Source organism: Rhincodon typus, chromosome 2, assembly GCF_021869965.1.
Source record: "Rhincodon typus isolate 14 chromosome 2, sRhiTyp1.1, whole genome shotgun sequence".
In the NCBI taxonomy this organism is placed as follows: Eukaryota; Metazoa; Chordata; class Chondrichthyes; order Orectolobiformes; family Rhincodontidae; genus Rhincodon; species Rhincodon typus.
The window spans coordinates 140855072-140871054 of NC_063333.1; the positions used below are offsets into that span (position 1 = coordinate 140855072).

The 15983-nt window shown below is 43.8% G+C and overlaps 1 protein-coding gene across 1 annotated transcript in view; it reads left to right on the forward strand.

Annotated features, from left to right (window-relative positions):
• The window catches only part of LOC109931017 (rab effector MyRIP-like), a 102772-nt gene that overhangs the window by 7732 nt on the left and 79057 nt on the right, over nucleotides 1-15983 (forward strand). Inside the window, exon 2 of the mRNA XM_048609177.1 lies at nucleotides 12705-12824. Within this exon, the coding sequence (XP_048465134.1) occupies nucleotides 12705-12824 (120 nt within the window). The remainder of the gene's footprint in view (nucleotides 1-12704; nucleotides 12825-15983) is intronic.

Below are 15983 nucleotides of genomic sequence, written 5' to 3' on the forward strand. Positions count from 1 at the left end.
GACTCCCACAGCTACCTAGAATACTCCTCCTCCCACCCACCTTCCTGCAAAAATGCTATCCCCTATTCCCAATTCCTTCGCCTCCGCCGCATCTGCTCCCAGGATGAGGCATTCCACTCCCGTACATCTCAGTTGTCCTCGTTTTTCAAGGACCGTAACTTCCCCTCCTCGGTGGTCGAGAACGCCCTCAACCGTGTCTCCCACATCTCCCGCACCTCATCCCTCACACCCCGTCCACGCAATAAAAACCAAAAAAGAATCCCCCTCGTCCTCACGTACCACCCCACCAACCTCCGGATCCAACGCATCATCCTCCGACACTTCCGCCATCTGCAATCCGACCCCACCACCAAAGACATCTTTCCCTCCCCACCTTTATCTGCTTTCCGGAGGGACAACTCTCTCCGTGACTCCCTTGTCCGCTCCACACTCCCCTCCAGCTCCACCACACCCGGCACTTTTCCCTGCAACCGCAGGAAGTGCTACACCTGCCCCCATACCTCCTCCCTCACCCCCATCCCAGGCCCCAAGAAGACTTTCCACATCAAGCAGATGTTCACCTGCACATCTGCCCATGTGGTATACTGCATCCGCTGTACCCGGTGTGGCTTCCTCTACATCGGGGAAACCAAGCGGAGACTCGGGGACCGCTTTGCAGAACACCTACGCTCGGTTCGCAACAAACAACTGCACCTCCCAGTCGCGAACCATTTCAACTCCCCCTCCCATTCCTCAGACGACATGTCCATCCTGGGCCTCCTGCAGTGCCACAACGATGCCACCCGAAGGTTGCAGGAACAGCAACTCATATTCCGTTTGGGAACCCTGCAGCCCAATGGTATCAATGTGGATTTCACAAGCTTCAAAATCTCCCCTCCCCCTACCGCATCCCAAAACCAGTCCAGCTCGTCCCTGCCTCCCTAACCTGTTCTTCCTCCCACCTATCCCCTCCTCCCACCTCAAGCCGCACCTCCATCTCCTACCGACCAACCTCATCCCGCCCCCTTGACCTGTCCGTCCTCCCTGGACTGACCTATCCCCTTCCTAACTCCCTACCTACACTCACCTTTCCTGGCCCCATCCCCGCCTCTTCGACCTGTTTGTTTCCTCTCCACCTATCCTCTCCTCTATCCCTCTTCTATCCGCCTCCCACTCTCTCCCTATTTATTTCAAAACCCCCTTCCCCTCCCCCTTTTCTGATGAAGGGTCTAGGCCCGAAACGTCAGCCTCTCTGCTCCTATGATGCTGCTTGGCCTGCTGTGTTCATCCAGCCCTGCACCTTGTTGTCTCGGATTCTCCAGCATCTGCAGTTCCTACTATCTCTAAACTACCATCCTTACCTGGTCTGGCCTACATGCGACTCCAGACCCACAGCAATGCGGCTGACTCTTAACTGCCCTCTGGACAATTAGGGATGGGCAATAAATGCTGCTTCGTCAGTGATGCCCTCATCCTGTGAGTGAATTTAAAAAAAAGTACATGAAAAGGAAAGATTTGGAGAGATATGGCCAGGCGCAGGCAGGTAGGCTAGTTTAGTTTAGGATTATGGTCGGCATGGACTGGTTGGACTGAAGGGTCTGTTTCCGTGCTGTATGATTCTGTAACTGTGAGTCTTTGGGCATCAAGACTCAAATCTAGCTTGTAGCAGGAAAGTGAAACATATCCATTATTATAAAGCAAAGAACTACTGATGTTGGAGTTCTGAAAGAAACAAAAACAGAAGTTGCTGGAGAAAGGCAGCCAGTCATGCAAAAAAAAACACAGCTCATGTTTTAAATCCAGTGATCCGTCATCTGAACCCTTCTTCAGAATTATATTCTCTGTTCTGAAGAAGGGTCACTGGACCCAAAGCATTAACTCTGTTTTCGCTCTTCACACATGCTGCCAGACCTGCTGAGTTTCTCCAGCACTTTCTGTTCCTTTGTTTGTTTCATGTTCCCATTATTCACTGCTGTAAGGATCACAGATGAAGGAAGGGTGTTGGTCTTGCTGTATTCAAAAGGTCAGGAAGGTAGATCCAGAAGGTCGATGGTCAACCACCACCTGTAACCTTCCCTCCATTCCTCCAGTCCAAATAAAATGTGTTCTGGCCATTTAATGGACCTTTGGAAGGATGGCGCTCAACCAGCAGAGCGCAGAGTGGGTTCCATGCCCAATTGTGCCTTTGGGAAGGATGCCAAGTGGAATGGGGGCACTGTCACCAAGAAGTGGTTCTCAGCTCAAACAGTGAAGGCTTCCAGCTCCCAAAATCAGTCAATGCCAAACCCTTGTTTTGAAGGTTCCAAAAGGATTTTTAACATCCACAGTGACACTGTCACCTTTGTCAGCAGAATCTGCCAGTATATGATCTGGGTGGCAAGTCTTATCCATCTTATAACTGATGTAAGAGTATCCCAAATCTTTTCTTGCACAAAATGCGAAAAAAAATGCCACCAGGCACATGAGAATTATAGGGACCAGTTTGCTTTCCCCTTAACCTGTGTGACCAATGTGGCACAATGGATTATGCCCCATTGAAAACCTAGCATCATAATCCACAGCACACATAACTGCAGTTCCCCAACAAAAACTGACAATCTAAATAAACACAACACAAATTATAACTCTAACCATTTTAACGGCTGTAAGTCAAAGTTCACATGAATTGATCCAATTGTGACACATTTAAAAAGTTGACAATAAGTGAACATTTCAGTAATAAGGATCTGCAGAATAAAGTCTGAGACACATATTGGTGCAAACATAGTGTGGAATTACAATCAGTCCAGTGTAATATCCGAAATTGATGGAAACAAGATTAGTTCAGAGTTATGCATATCATTTGCTGACTTAGGCTCACTCAATTTCATTTTAAAATAATACCCATGAACAGTTCTACAAAGATCAATATGTTATTGGAAGGAACATGAACTCATTCACTTTGTGATTCTTAGTCTTACGATCTGAATGAAATTTCAGAATATGAACTGGCGTGGGATTTGTTGCTTTGTTAAAGTCACTGCAAGATCCAAGCGGCTGCATTTAATACTGTGCTTTAAATGAAGCAATTAGCAATGGGGAAGACTGTGGCCTAATGGTAATGGTTAATACTGTGGGGATCGTGGGTTTGAATCCCACCATAGATGGTGAAATTTGAGTTCAATATAGTCTGGAATTTAAAAAAAAACTCACTGACCACTTTCGATCATTGTGAAAATGTCACCTGATTCACTAATGTCCCTTTAGGAAAAGAAACCTGCTGTTCTTAACTGGCCTGGTGACTGAGTGGTTGAATCTTAACTGCTGACCAAAATGGTCTAGACAGCTGATCAGTTCAAGGTCACTTTGGGATGGTCAGAAAACATCTTGCCAGTGATGCTCACATCCCATGCTGAATTTTTAAAAAATGATGTTAATCTTATTCTAAAACATAGGCATTTATAATTTGTAATTGTTAACAGCAGTGCATTTACAATCATTTTCCCTAGAAGTTTCCAATTAGTATCTGTTGCCAGATGATTTCTACCTCAAAAAAAAAACAAAATGTGCCAAACTTCTGTGACATTGCAAGACTGAAAGTCCCTATTGCAGCTGCTTAGCAGATTGAAGGTTTTTATCAAGCGGAATTATGGCTTATTTTTAGTGTCATATTTGAAGTGCTGTTGATGACAATATTCAGTTTTCAGCACAGTTAATTATTGAGAAAAGGAAAATATGAAAACTATTAAGAATGAGCTGACTCTACCCTGTAGGAAACCATTCTAGATTCGGTACATGAAATAACATATCTCCATGTTGCTGTTACACGTTGTAAGGTTAAAAGTGACCTCTACAGAGATCTGTATTTCCCAATGACAGGGAGTCCACAGCCAGGGGTCACAGACTAGGGATATGGGTTAGGCCATTTAGGACCAAAATGAGGAGAAATGTCTTCACCCAGAGAGTGGTGAGCCTGTGGAATTTTCTGCCACAGAAAGGTTAAAAGGTTGAGGACAAAACATTGAATGTTTTCAGGAAGGAGTTAGATATAATTTTTAGGGCTGAAGGGATCAAAGGGTATGGGGGAGAAAGTGGGAACAGGAGACTGAATTAGATGATCAGCCATGTTCACATTAAATGGCAAAACAGGCTTGATGGGCCGAATGGTCAACTGCAGCTCCATTTTTCTATGTCTCTATATTGGCTTTCAGTCACCGTTGACTGAAAGCTAAAATTTTGATTCTGTGTTTAAATATCTTACCAACACTGAAACCTCCTACAGTCCTATAGGCAACCTTTAAAATTTCTCCTCCTTCAGCCTCCTGTGTAAACTGCCTTTACTTCATCATAGGCAACATGTCCTCAGTCACCTCAGTCAAAAAAATCTCCTGACCATGTTTCCCATAACCTCTTTTTTACTTGTTCATGAAGTGGTGTCACTAGCTCGGCCAACACTCAGCCTATCGTTAATTGCCCTGGAGATGGTGGTGGTGAGCTGCCATCTTGAACCACAGTAGCTCATGTGGTGTAGACGCTCCACAATGTAGTGAGAGAGGGAGTTTCAGAATTTTGACCTAGTGACAATGAAGGTACGGTAATATATATATATATATATGAATCAGTGTGGTGTGTAGCTTAGAGAGGACCTTGCTGTTCCCATTTATCTGCTAGCCTTGATCTTCTAGATGGGGGAGTTTGAGGGTTTGCAAGGTGTTCCTTAAAGGAGGTTTGGTGCGTTGCTATCTTTGTACGGTGACAATCCATAAAAAGAATGAAGACCTTTACTTCCTGCTCTTCAGGAATCCAGGCCAGTAGGCCCCACATTGGCCCTTCTGAAGACACAGCTTTGCTTTATGTGTACCAGCCTTCAACAATACAACAATGTGATAGAAGGGGACATCATAGAACTATTTTTTTAAAGCAATAGCATGTCTTCTGGCAGGAGTTTCAGTGCAGTGGTTGGAAATAGTGGAAGACAAGGTAAATGCATAAGTATAAATCAAGTTTTTAGGCAGCATAGTAGGGAGGTGGCTAAAATGATATTAAACCAAGGGTACCATTTTAAAGAAAAGAAAACATTAGTCCTTTGGTTGTTTGATCAGAGCTGAAAAGCAAGAGACTTTTTCCAGCGGGCAAAGTGAGGGGGAGCAGAAAGATGGGTCGGGCCTAGGCTTTGTTCAGTGATAAATACCACAGCTAGGTGAGCTGTAGTGGATGTGTGAGTGTGGTAAACCATGACAGTGAACCTTCTGATAGGAGTAGCTACAAGCAACAACAATTCTAAAGCTTGTTCAGGAGCAGAGGGGCTTGGGTATATATGTGCACTAATCATTGAAGCTGACAGGACAGTTTGAGCAAGCAGTTAAAAATTGGCTTTGTAAGTAGAGTCACAAAGTACAAACGCAAGGAAATGATGCTAAAGCCGCATAAAACACAGGTTCAGCCTCAGCAGTAGGAAGGATGTGAACGTGAGAGAGAGGATCTGGAAAAGATTCTCAAGAATGCTTCCAGAATTGGGGCACCTCAATCATGTGGATAGATTGGAGAATCTGTTTCTCTTGAAGAGAATGTTGGGAGATTGTGTAGACGTGTTTGTCCATGAAGGGTTGGGACAGAGTGGCTAAAGAGAAACTGTAACTATTGATAGAAAGATTAAGAACCAAGGTAGTTGGAAAAAGAAGCTAAAATAACTCTACTGAGGCTGGTATCTCATCACCAAGTTACCCTTTATTTACATATGAAGAGTCCTTGACTAACACACTGTCTCTTCAGAGCCAGCTCTCAGAATGAACAGAACCTCTGACACTCCTGTTTATACCTGTCAGCCAGAGCCCCCTGATTGGACCAGATTGACAGCCCCAATCAGGGAACTCATATTCTATGATGTCCAGCTGGCTGACCTTGTTACAATCACTACAGAAGCAATAGTGACATGAGGAAATAAATACTTCCATCCGGTAAGTGGTGTGGGTCTGGAATGAGAGAGAGAGCATTTTTTAAAATCAGTCATGGTGTATGGGCATTGCTGGTTGGACCAGCATTTATCTTGAGGGTGGAGTGAATGACAACGCTCCTCCGTGCCCATGGTATGAATTGCTTGATCCATCACCCGTATTTCACCTGGAGGCCTTTCCAACTTACCTGGGCTGTCAACATCATAAACAAGAGAAAAATTATTAACTGAGGAAAATATTTTGTTCCAATCCATAAGTGTTGACCTTCTCTGTTGAGTGAGAAAAGAGGGATCTTTGTTGGTTTGCTGTAGTTTATCCTCCAAAACTAAGCCCTCGTTAATGAGAAAGATCAGCTGCAGATTTGAAAGTGCTCCTTCTGAGATTCCTTCACCAGGAATGGGACTCCACGAAGCTCTTCTGTATACACTGATCTGCTGACTGGATGGAAGATTACATGCACAGTCTGTCACCTTCCTAGTAGTCTTAATCACATCTGAGAGTTTGGACTGGCAAAGTGTAGAAGGTTTATGGTCTACATCATTTTCCACAACTTTTTTCTAATTCCTTCTTCAGAAAATCAGAAACAATCTGCAGCTGATCTTTCTCATTAATGAGGGCTTAGTTTTGGAGGATAGACTGCAGCAAACCAACAAAGATCCCTCTTTTCTCACTCAACAGAAAAGGTCATCGCTTGTGGATTGGAACAAAATGTTTTCCTCAGTTAATAATTCATAGTGATCTTTGAGCTGTAAATTTTTCAATAAAAAAGGAACATTTTCTTCCATTTGGGTAACTCTTTCCCATTAGAGTGTCTCTTTGATGTGTCAGTTGTGTAGGAACTCTGGCTGTCACTAGACAGGACGTGGAAATCTTCTGTAAGCTTTTCATTATAAATGGGTGTTCCTGTTTCACTCGAAGTAATTCATGTGGACTTTTAACAACTTTGCCTCTTCATGAAGCAGTTGTGTTTGTTTACATTCTATTATGTTACTATCCCTTTGTACTTCTGCCGGTTCGTGAATGGTTTGGAGCATAAGACACAGAGATCTTTGTTTGTTTTTGTTAATTAGCAAGTAGCTGCATAGTGCCATTCACTTTGCCTAAGAAACTGTTCCGTTTCAGTCTCTGAGCCTTGATAGTGCGGTATGACTACTAATAGCTTGGATTGTAGTTTAGCAGTCTCTTTTAAGAAGTAAACTTCTCCAACTCCTGTTTAATTTTAGTAGCATCAGGCTCCATTTGATGCTCCATTCTAAGCTGTTCTAAGATACTCCTCATTTTTGAAAGCATGGTAGCTTGGGCTTCTGCTTCTTTACCCATCAAAGTCATGGACATAAATCATAAAAAGTTGAGGCACCACCACAAATCCCTGAAGAACTTCACTCATCAAATCTCGCTGTTAAGAACAAGACCCAATTAGCCATTCTCTGTTTTCTGCCAGCTAGTCAATGGAACCTCCCCTGAATATAGGGGATTTTGGAAAATTATCACCAATGCATCCACTACCTCTCTTTAGATGCAAGAATGAAGTCCATCAGAACCCAAAGATTTATGCACGCACAATTTCATCACTTTGCTTAGCGACTGTAATTTCACCAAATTCCTCTCTCTGTTCCACCTCTTGTTTACAGCTCTTGCTATGGTGTTTTGTATATCATCTGTAATAAAAACAGAAGCAAAATATTTGTTCCACGATTTCTTTATTATTTATTATTAACTCCCCATTCTTCAGCTTTAGGAGACCAACACCCACCTTACACAATCCTCTCATTTTTAAGTAGCTATATAATCTCTCACAATTTTTTTCTATTTTGCTTCCTCCCATACTCTAAATTCATTATCCTAATTAAATTTTTAGTCATTCTCTGCTGAATGCATATTCGGACCAATCATCTGACTTTTCACTCATCAATGATATACTTTATGTTTAGTGTTTTCCTTGCCTTCTGTACTTAGCCATGGATAGTGGTTCTTCCACTTTTTCTTTACAGTAAAAATTCACTTATTCTGAGCATCCTGAAATATCCCCTTAACAGTCTGCCACTGTTTCTCTGTTGATCAGTCCCCCTGCCTAGCTATCACAGTTCACTTCAACTAACTCAGCTTTCATGCCCGCATAGTTGCCCTTATTAAGTTTAAAGTATTAGTCTTAGACCCATCTGCTCCCTTTCAAACTTCAAACCAATGTATCTGCTAACTGTGAATGCCTGTATTCTGATATCATTGGTTAGTCTTGCCACACTGCACAATACCAAGTCGAGTATAACCTGCTTTCAGGTTCATTCTAGAACATGTCCTTCAAGAAACTACTTCAAAAGTATTGTATGCATTCCTGAACCATTGCCAGTCTGATTTTTTCCAAGTTATGCGTAGATTAAACTCACCCACGATTATGGTTGTCTCTCTATCACAAGCACCCAATATTTAATTTTATGTAAAAAATAAAAACTGAAAGAACTATGGATCAGAAACTGTAAATCGGGAACAAAAACAGAAGTTGCTGAAAGTGCTCAGCAGGTCTGAAGAAAAAAACCAGACTTAATGTTTTGAGTCCAGTGATGCTTCCTCTGAACCAATCATCTGACTTCTATTTCCCCAGGATGGGGGAGTCCAAAACTAGAGGGCGTAGGTTTAAGGTGGGAGGTTCAATTTTAAATACTTTGTCAAAGATTGGGTGGTTAGGGGGAGTTCTAAACCACCCCTAGTATTGATTCCTTTTTCCCCTGTTGTTCCTCATCTGCACACAAACTGATTCTAACTCCTGGTGTCCTGAATTAGGATAATCTCTGAATGAATGCACCATTAATTAAATGCCATCATTAATTAACAGTGCTACTCCATCTGTCCCCACCTTGACCTAATTCATATTCTTCTTGAATGTGAGATACCTCTCAATACTCGGGACCGCATTCTTGTCCTCATTCAGCCCAGTCTCCGTAATGGCTATCAGATCATATTTATTCACTACAATGTGCACTATCAATCTCTTTATTTTATGGTGAATGCTATGTACATTCAGATACAGGGCCTTTATTTTTATCTTGTTGTTGGCTTTACAATATCTTTTCAAACAGTACAAGTTTTGAAGCATTTTCATCTGGTCTTGACTTTCGCTATGCTCTTAGATTTGTTCGTTCTGTCCCTTTCTGTTATTCTCTGACCTGCATTTCTCAAGTTACTATTCTGCATTCCTGCCTTGACTCTACTGTTCGATTTGCCACATATACCCAAGCTTGTTCCCCACTCCGACCACATTAGAGTCATAGAGTCATAGAGACACACAGCACGGAAACAGATCCTTCGGTCCAACTGGTCCATGCCAACCAGATATCCTGGATAAATCTAGTCTCATTTGCCAGCATTTGGCCCATATCCCTCTAAATCTTTCCTATACATATACTCATCCAGATGCCTTTTAAATGTTGTAATTGTACCAGCCTCCACCACTTCCTCTGGCAGCTCATTCCACACATGCATCACCCTCTTTGTGAAAAACTTGCCCTTTAGGTCCCTTTTAATCTTTTTCCTCTCACCTTAAACCTATGCCCTCTAGTTTTCGACTCCCCACCCCAGGGAAAAGACCTTGCCTATTTACCCTATCCATGCCCCTCCTGATCTTATAAACCTCTATAAGGTCATCCCCCCAGCCTCCAATGCTCCAGGGAAAATAGCCTCAGTCTATTCAGCCTCTCCCTATAGCTCAAACTCTCCAACCTTGACAACATCCTCGTAAATATTTTCTGAACCTTTTCTAGTTTCACAACATCCTTCCTATAGGAGGGCAACCAGAATTGCATGCAATATTCCAAAAGTGACCAAACTTATGTCCTGTACAGCCGCAACATGACCTCGCAATTCCTATACTCAAAGCACTGACCAATGAAAGCAAGCATACCAAACGCCTTCTTCACTACCCTGTCTACCTGCGACTCCACTTTCAAGGAACTATGAACCTGCACTCCAAGATCTCTTTGTTCAGCATCACTCCCCAGGACCTTACCATTAAGTGTATCAGTCTTGCCCTGATTTGCCTTTCCAAAATGCAGCACCTCACATTTATCTAAATTAAACTCCATCTGCCACTCCTTGGCCTATTGGTCCATCTGATCAAGATCCTGTTGTACTCTGAGGTAACCTTTTTCGCTGTCCATACACCTCCAATTTTAGTGTCACCTGCAAACTTACTAACCATACCTCCTACATTCACATCCAAATCATTTATATAACTGACATAAAGAAGTGGGCCCAGCACCGATCCTTGTGGAACACTGCTGGTCACAGGCTTCCAGCTTGAAAAGCAACCCTCCAACACCACCCTCTGTCTTCTACCTTTGAGCCAGTTATGTATCCAAATAGCTAGTTCTCCCTGAATTCTATGTGATCGAACCTTGCTCACCAGTGTACCATGAGGAACCTTGTCGAATGCCTTACTCTAGTCCATATAAATCACATCCCCCACACTGCCCTTATCAATCCTCTGTTACTTCTTCAAAAAACTCAATCAAGTCAGTGAAACATGATTTCCCATGCCCAAAGCCATGTTGACTATCCGTAATCAGTCCTTGCCTTTCCAAATACATGTAAATCCTGTCCCTCAGGATTCCCTCCAACAACTTGCCCACCACCGATGTCAGGCTCACCAGTCTGTAGTACCCTGGCTTTTCCTTACCACATTTCTCAAATAGGCACAACGTTATATTGTTTACTTGGTACATTGTAAACATTTTTACACTGTAAACATTGTTTACTTTAAAGCCCTCTCTACTTCCCTTGCTATGTGGTTTAATAGGGCACTGATCCCTGCATGAGCAAGGGACAAACCATTCCATTGGTACAGCTTCCGCTTGTGCCAGTACTGGTGCCAGTGACCCACGAACTGGAACACATTTCTCCCTCACAAATCTTTGAACTAAGTTCATTGTATTAATTTTATCTGCCCCCTTCCACTTGGCATGTGGCTCAGGTAATAACCCCAGAGGTTATTACCCTTGAGGTTCTTCTCTTCAGTCTGGTGTCTAGTTCCTTGCACTATCTAAGGAAAACCTCTTCCCTTGTCCTGCCTATGGCATTGGTACTGCATCCACCATGCCAACTAGATTCACCCAGCTGTGAGCAGATATCTGAACCCTGGCATCAGGTGGGTGACATAGCCTTCAGGTTGTATGTTCTTGGCTGCACAGGACAGTGTTATTGTACCTCTCTACTACCATGACATTTCTGTTTGCTCCCCACAATTGAATGCCTGTACCCACAGTACAATGGCTAGTTAGCTTATCCACCCTGCAGCCCTCTCTCTCATCCAAACAAGCAGAAGGAATCTCAAACCTTTTGAGTAATCATGGCTCCTCTCCTCTACCCCCTGGGTGCCCTCACTTGCCTCACTCGCAGTTACATCCTCCTTTCACTGACCATGTCAGATGATGCTGTTCTAAGATTGTGTGACTGCCTCCTGGTACAAACCTCCAGGCAATTTGCTCCACCCTGAGTGTTTAAGGTTCAGCCTCAAGCTCAGAAGCTAACTCTGAGGCAAAGCTGTTGGAGCTGTAAACATCTACTACCGACCTATGTTCTGTCAGGTTTTTGCTGCCGCTGGGCAGATCTCTGAGGCGGGCGAGCAGCAGTGACATCCCAAAGTGGAAGTCAATAGCCATATGACCATAAGACATAGGAACAGAAATTAGGCCATTCAGCCCATCGAGTCTGCTCTGCCATTCAATCATGGCTGATAAGTTCCTCAACCCCATTCTCCCGCTTTCTCCCTGTAACCCTTGATCCCATTGATAATCAAGAATCTATCTATCTCAGCCTTATATGTACTCAATGACCTGGCCTCCAGAGCCTTCTGTGGCAGTGAATTCAATAGATTCACCACTCTCTGGCTGAAGATGTTTCTCCTTATCTCTGTTCTAAAAGGTCTTCCCTTTACTCTAAGGCTGTGCCCTCGGGTCCTAGTCTCTCCTACCAATGGAAGCATCTTCCCAAGATGCACTCTGTCCAGGCCATTCAGCTATCTGCTCAATAGCCAGTAGGTGTGTGCCGACCTTTCAGGCAGCTGCTAACCCATTTGCCTTGGATCACTGCGGCATCCAAGAGCTCCCATATGCTGAAACTGTGACGCTTAACCTGATCTGCCATCTTTTATGTGCTTTTTAAAATTACTTACTGATATAATTTATTCAGTTATTTGTCCCCATTCTTTATGTATGTTCTCATCACAACCACCAGTTCTTGTACTACTTTAAACCTTACAAATAGAATAGACCTAAACCACTTAGCAGTTACTCACCAAACAGCTACCTGTAGAAGGGTAGGCACCAATTCCAAACCCACCACTGTGCCCCCCGCCAGGTTCGCTTTTTGCTCGCTCTCCTAAATGATGCTGACTGCCCCCAGGCCTTCCTTCTGCTCAATCTTCTAGCATAGTACGAGAGGTCATGATAAGAGAGGACTTGTTTCCGTAGCCTTACACATAAGGTTCCAGTTCCATGCAATCTGATGTCCCTATGACATAGCTCCTTTCATACATGTTCAGTAGCTATCCTTGGAGTAAAGGTACAATTTCCTTTACACTAGAGGCAACACTGATGCATTCCCAAGGGAACTCAACCTCGTTGTCTTCAGCTTTGTGCGAGCTCTTTCCATCCTCTTGTATTAATATCTTCATACAGCCTTTTATAAATTTAACTCTGTAATATGAGGCATCATCCTGAGATTGCAGCTTATTTCTTTACATGTTTTTAACCCATGAGAGCAATGAACTGACATTGTTATTGATTCCCTTTTCCCAACAAGTCTTCTTAACTCAAGATCTGAACATTGTGTTCTGTGCAGAAGGCAATATTCTTGCTGATGGCCGAGAGAATGAAGAGTGTCTCTGTGGAAATGACTCCACATCCGACAGACAAACTGAAGGTGAGGTTGAAATTGCACGGAAAGTGACTGTGGTGTTGTATATAACCTTCAAGTGTGTGCTTTCCCCATTTGGAAGGATTACAGCGACATTTGTAACATCACACAAAAGGATAGGACTGCAAATTGCTCGTAATCCAGAAGTCTGGAAAAATTATTCAGAGTCATGAGTTCAAGTCCCACCACTGCAGTTGAGGCAATTAAATTCAAGGATGGAATTAAAAAGCTGGTCTTGAGCATGAAGCTATCAGATTGCCATTAAAAACCTGATGTTGTAATCTCCTTTAGCGAAAAGGTTATAGCTTGGCCTAAATACAGATGAACATTAGAATTTGGAGAAGAAGTAGGCCATTCAGCCCCTTGAGCCTTCTCTACCTAGCACTAAGATCACAGCTGATCTGCTTGTTCACATTTCCATTTACTCTGGATAACTTTTGATGCCCTTGCCACGAAAAGAAATCTGTCTACCTCCACTGTAAAAAATACTCAATAACCTTGATTGCATTGAAACTACAGCGGAGAGTTCCAAAATCTCAGAGACTCATAGGTATAAGTTTCCAGCAAAGAAGGAGACTATTTTATCCCATCATGTCCATGCTGGCTAGCAAAGATCTGACTATACTAATCCTATTTTCCAGTTCTTGGCTCATAGCCCTGGAGACTAATAGCGATGCAAGTGAATATCTAAACACTGCTTAATTGTTAGGAGAAGTTTTGACTCAAATGCCCTTTAAGGCAATTAGTTCCAGTCTCTTGCCACCCTCTGAGTGAAAAAGAAAACTCCTCACCTTTCCTTTTATCCTTCAACCTCTTACCTTAAATCTATGTCACCTGGTTATTGACCCTCTACTAGTGAAAAAAACATGCCTTCATATCCACCCTCCCTATACCCCTCATAGTTGTGTACACTTCTGTTGGGTCAGCCTCTCAACCTTCCATGTTCCAAGGAAATCTACCCAGCCTATCCAATCTTTCCTCACAACTCAGAGCCTCTAGCCTAGGCAGTATCCCAGTGTAGGATCAAGCAAAAATCCCCATCATCTAAAATACTGGACCAGACCCTGGACTTTTCCAATATCTATAATACCGAGCCAAACCCTGGAGTGAGGCTGCAGCAAATGCGCAACACAACCAGCAGAATGGCGATTTCTGTGTGGGACAGTAGTTCAGCATGAGATTTCAATTTACATCTCCTGTCTAAAAGGACAATCAATCTTCTGTGCACCCTCTCCAGTGTAATCACATCCTTCCTATAATGTGGTAACCTGAACTGCATACAACACCCCAGTTATGGCCTAACCAGTGGTTAATACAGTTTCAACAGAACCTCTCCTTGCTCTTACATAGAGTCACAGAAGGTAGGAGCAGGTGTAGGCCATTCAACCCCCCTCAAGCCTGCACCACCTTTCAACATGATCATGGCTGATCATTGAATTCAATATCATAATCCCGGCCTCCTTCATGTTCCTTGACCCCTTTAGCCACAAGTGCTATATCTGCCACTTTGCGGAAAATACATAATGGTTTGGCCTAAACCACTTTCTATGGTAGTGAATTCCACAGGCTAACCACTCTCTGGGTGAAGAAATTTCTCCTCATCTCAGCCCTAAAAGGTTATCCCCTTATCCTTAAACTATGACCCCTGGTTCTGGACTCCCTCATCATCAGAACATCCTTCCTGCCTCTAACCAGTTTAGTCCTGCTAGAATTTTAGATGTTTCTGTAAGGTTCCCCCTCGTTCTTCTTAGCTCTAGTAAATACAATCTTAACTGACTCAATCTCTTTTCCTACCATCCCAGGAATCAGTCTGGTAAACCTTAGCTATATACCCTCTATAGTATTAGCATTCTTCCTCAGATAAGGAGACCAAAACTGCACACAATATTCCAGGTGTGGCCTCACTAATGCCCTCTATAATTGCAGCAAGACATCCTTGTTCCTGTACTCGAATCCTCTCACTGAACATACAGTTTGCCTTCTTTACTGCCTGTGCAGCTGTGTGCTTACTTTCAGTGGCTGGTGCACAAGGACACCCAGGTCTCATTGAACATTCCCCTCACTCAACTTACAGCCATTCAAATAATAATCTGCCTTCCTATTTTTGCTACCAAGATGGAGTACCTCACATTTATCCACATTATAATGCATTTGCCCACTCACTCAACCTGTCTAAATCACACTGCAACATCTCTGTATCCTCCTCACAGCCCTCCCTTCCACTCAGCTTTGTTTCCTCTTCAGACTTTGAGATATTACATTTAGTTCCCTCATCTAAATCATTAGCATACATTAACAATACATCTAAATCATCAGCGTATATTGTGAATAGCTGGGGTCCCATTACCGATCCCTGCGGCAGTCCACTACTCACTTCCTGCCGGTCAGGAAATGAGTCTCCCGCATTTCCCGCAACTCATCCCTCACACCCCTCCCCGCAATAGCAACCAAAACAGAATCCCCCTCGTCCTCACGTATCACCCCACCAACCTCCGGATCCAACGCATCATCCTCCGACACTTCCGCCATCTGCAATCTGACCCCACCATCAAAGACATCTTTCCCTCCCCACCCTTATCTGCTTTCCGGAGGGACCACTCTCTCCGTGACTCCCTTGTCCGCTCCACACTCCTCTCCAGCCCCACTGCACCCGGCACTTTTCCCTGCAACTGCAGGAAGTGTTACACCTGCCCCTACACCACCCCCCTCAACAACATTCCAGGCCCCAAGAAGCCTTTCCACATCAAGCAGATATTCTTGCTAATGTGGTATACTGTATCCGCTGTTCCCGTTGTGGCCTCCTCTACATCGGGGAAACCAAGCAGAGGCTTGGGGACCGCTTTGCAGAACACCTACGCTCGGTTCGCACTAAACAACTGCACCTCCCAGTCGCGAACCATTTTAATGCCCCCTCCCATTCCTCAGACAACATGTCCATCCTGGGCCTCCTGCAGTGCCACAACGATGCCACCCGAAGGTTGCAGGAACAGCAACTCATATTCCGCTTGGGAACCCTGCAGCCCAATGGTATCAATGTGGACTTCACAAGCTTCAAAATCTCCCCCTCCCTACCGCATCCCAAAACCAGCCCAGCTTGTCCCCGCCTCCCTAACCTGTCCTTCCTCCCACCTATCCCCTCCTCCCACCTCAAGCCGCACCCCCATC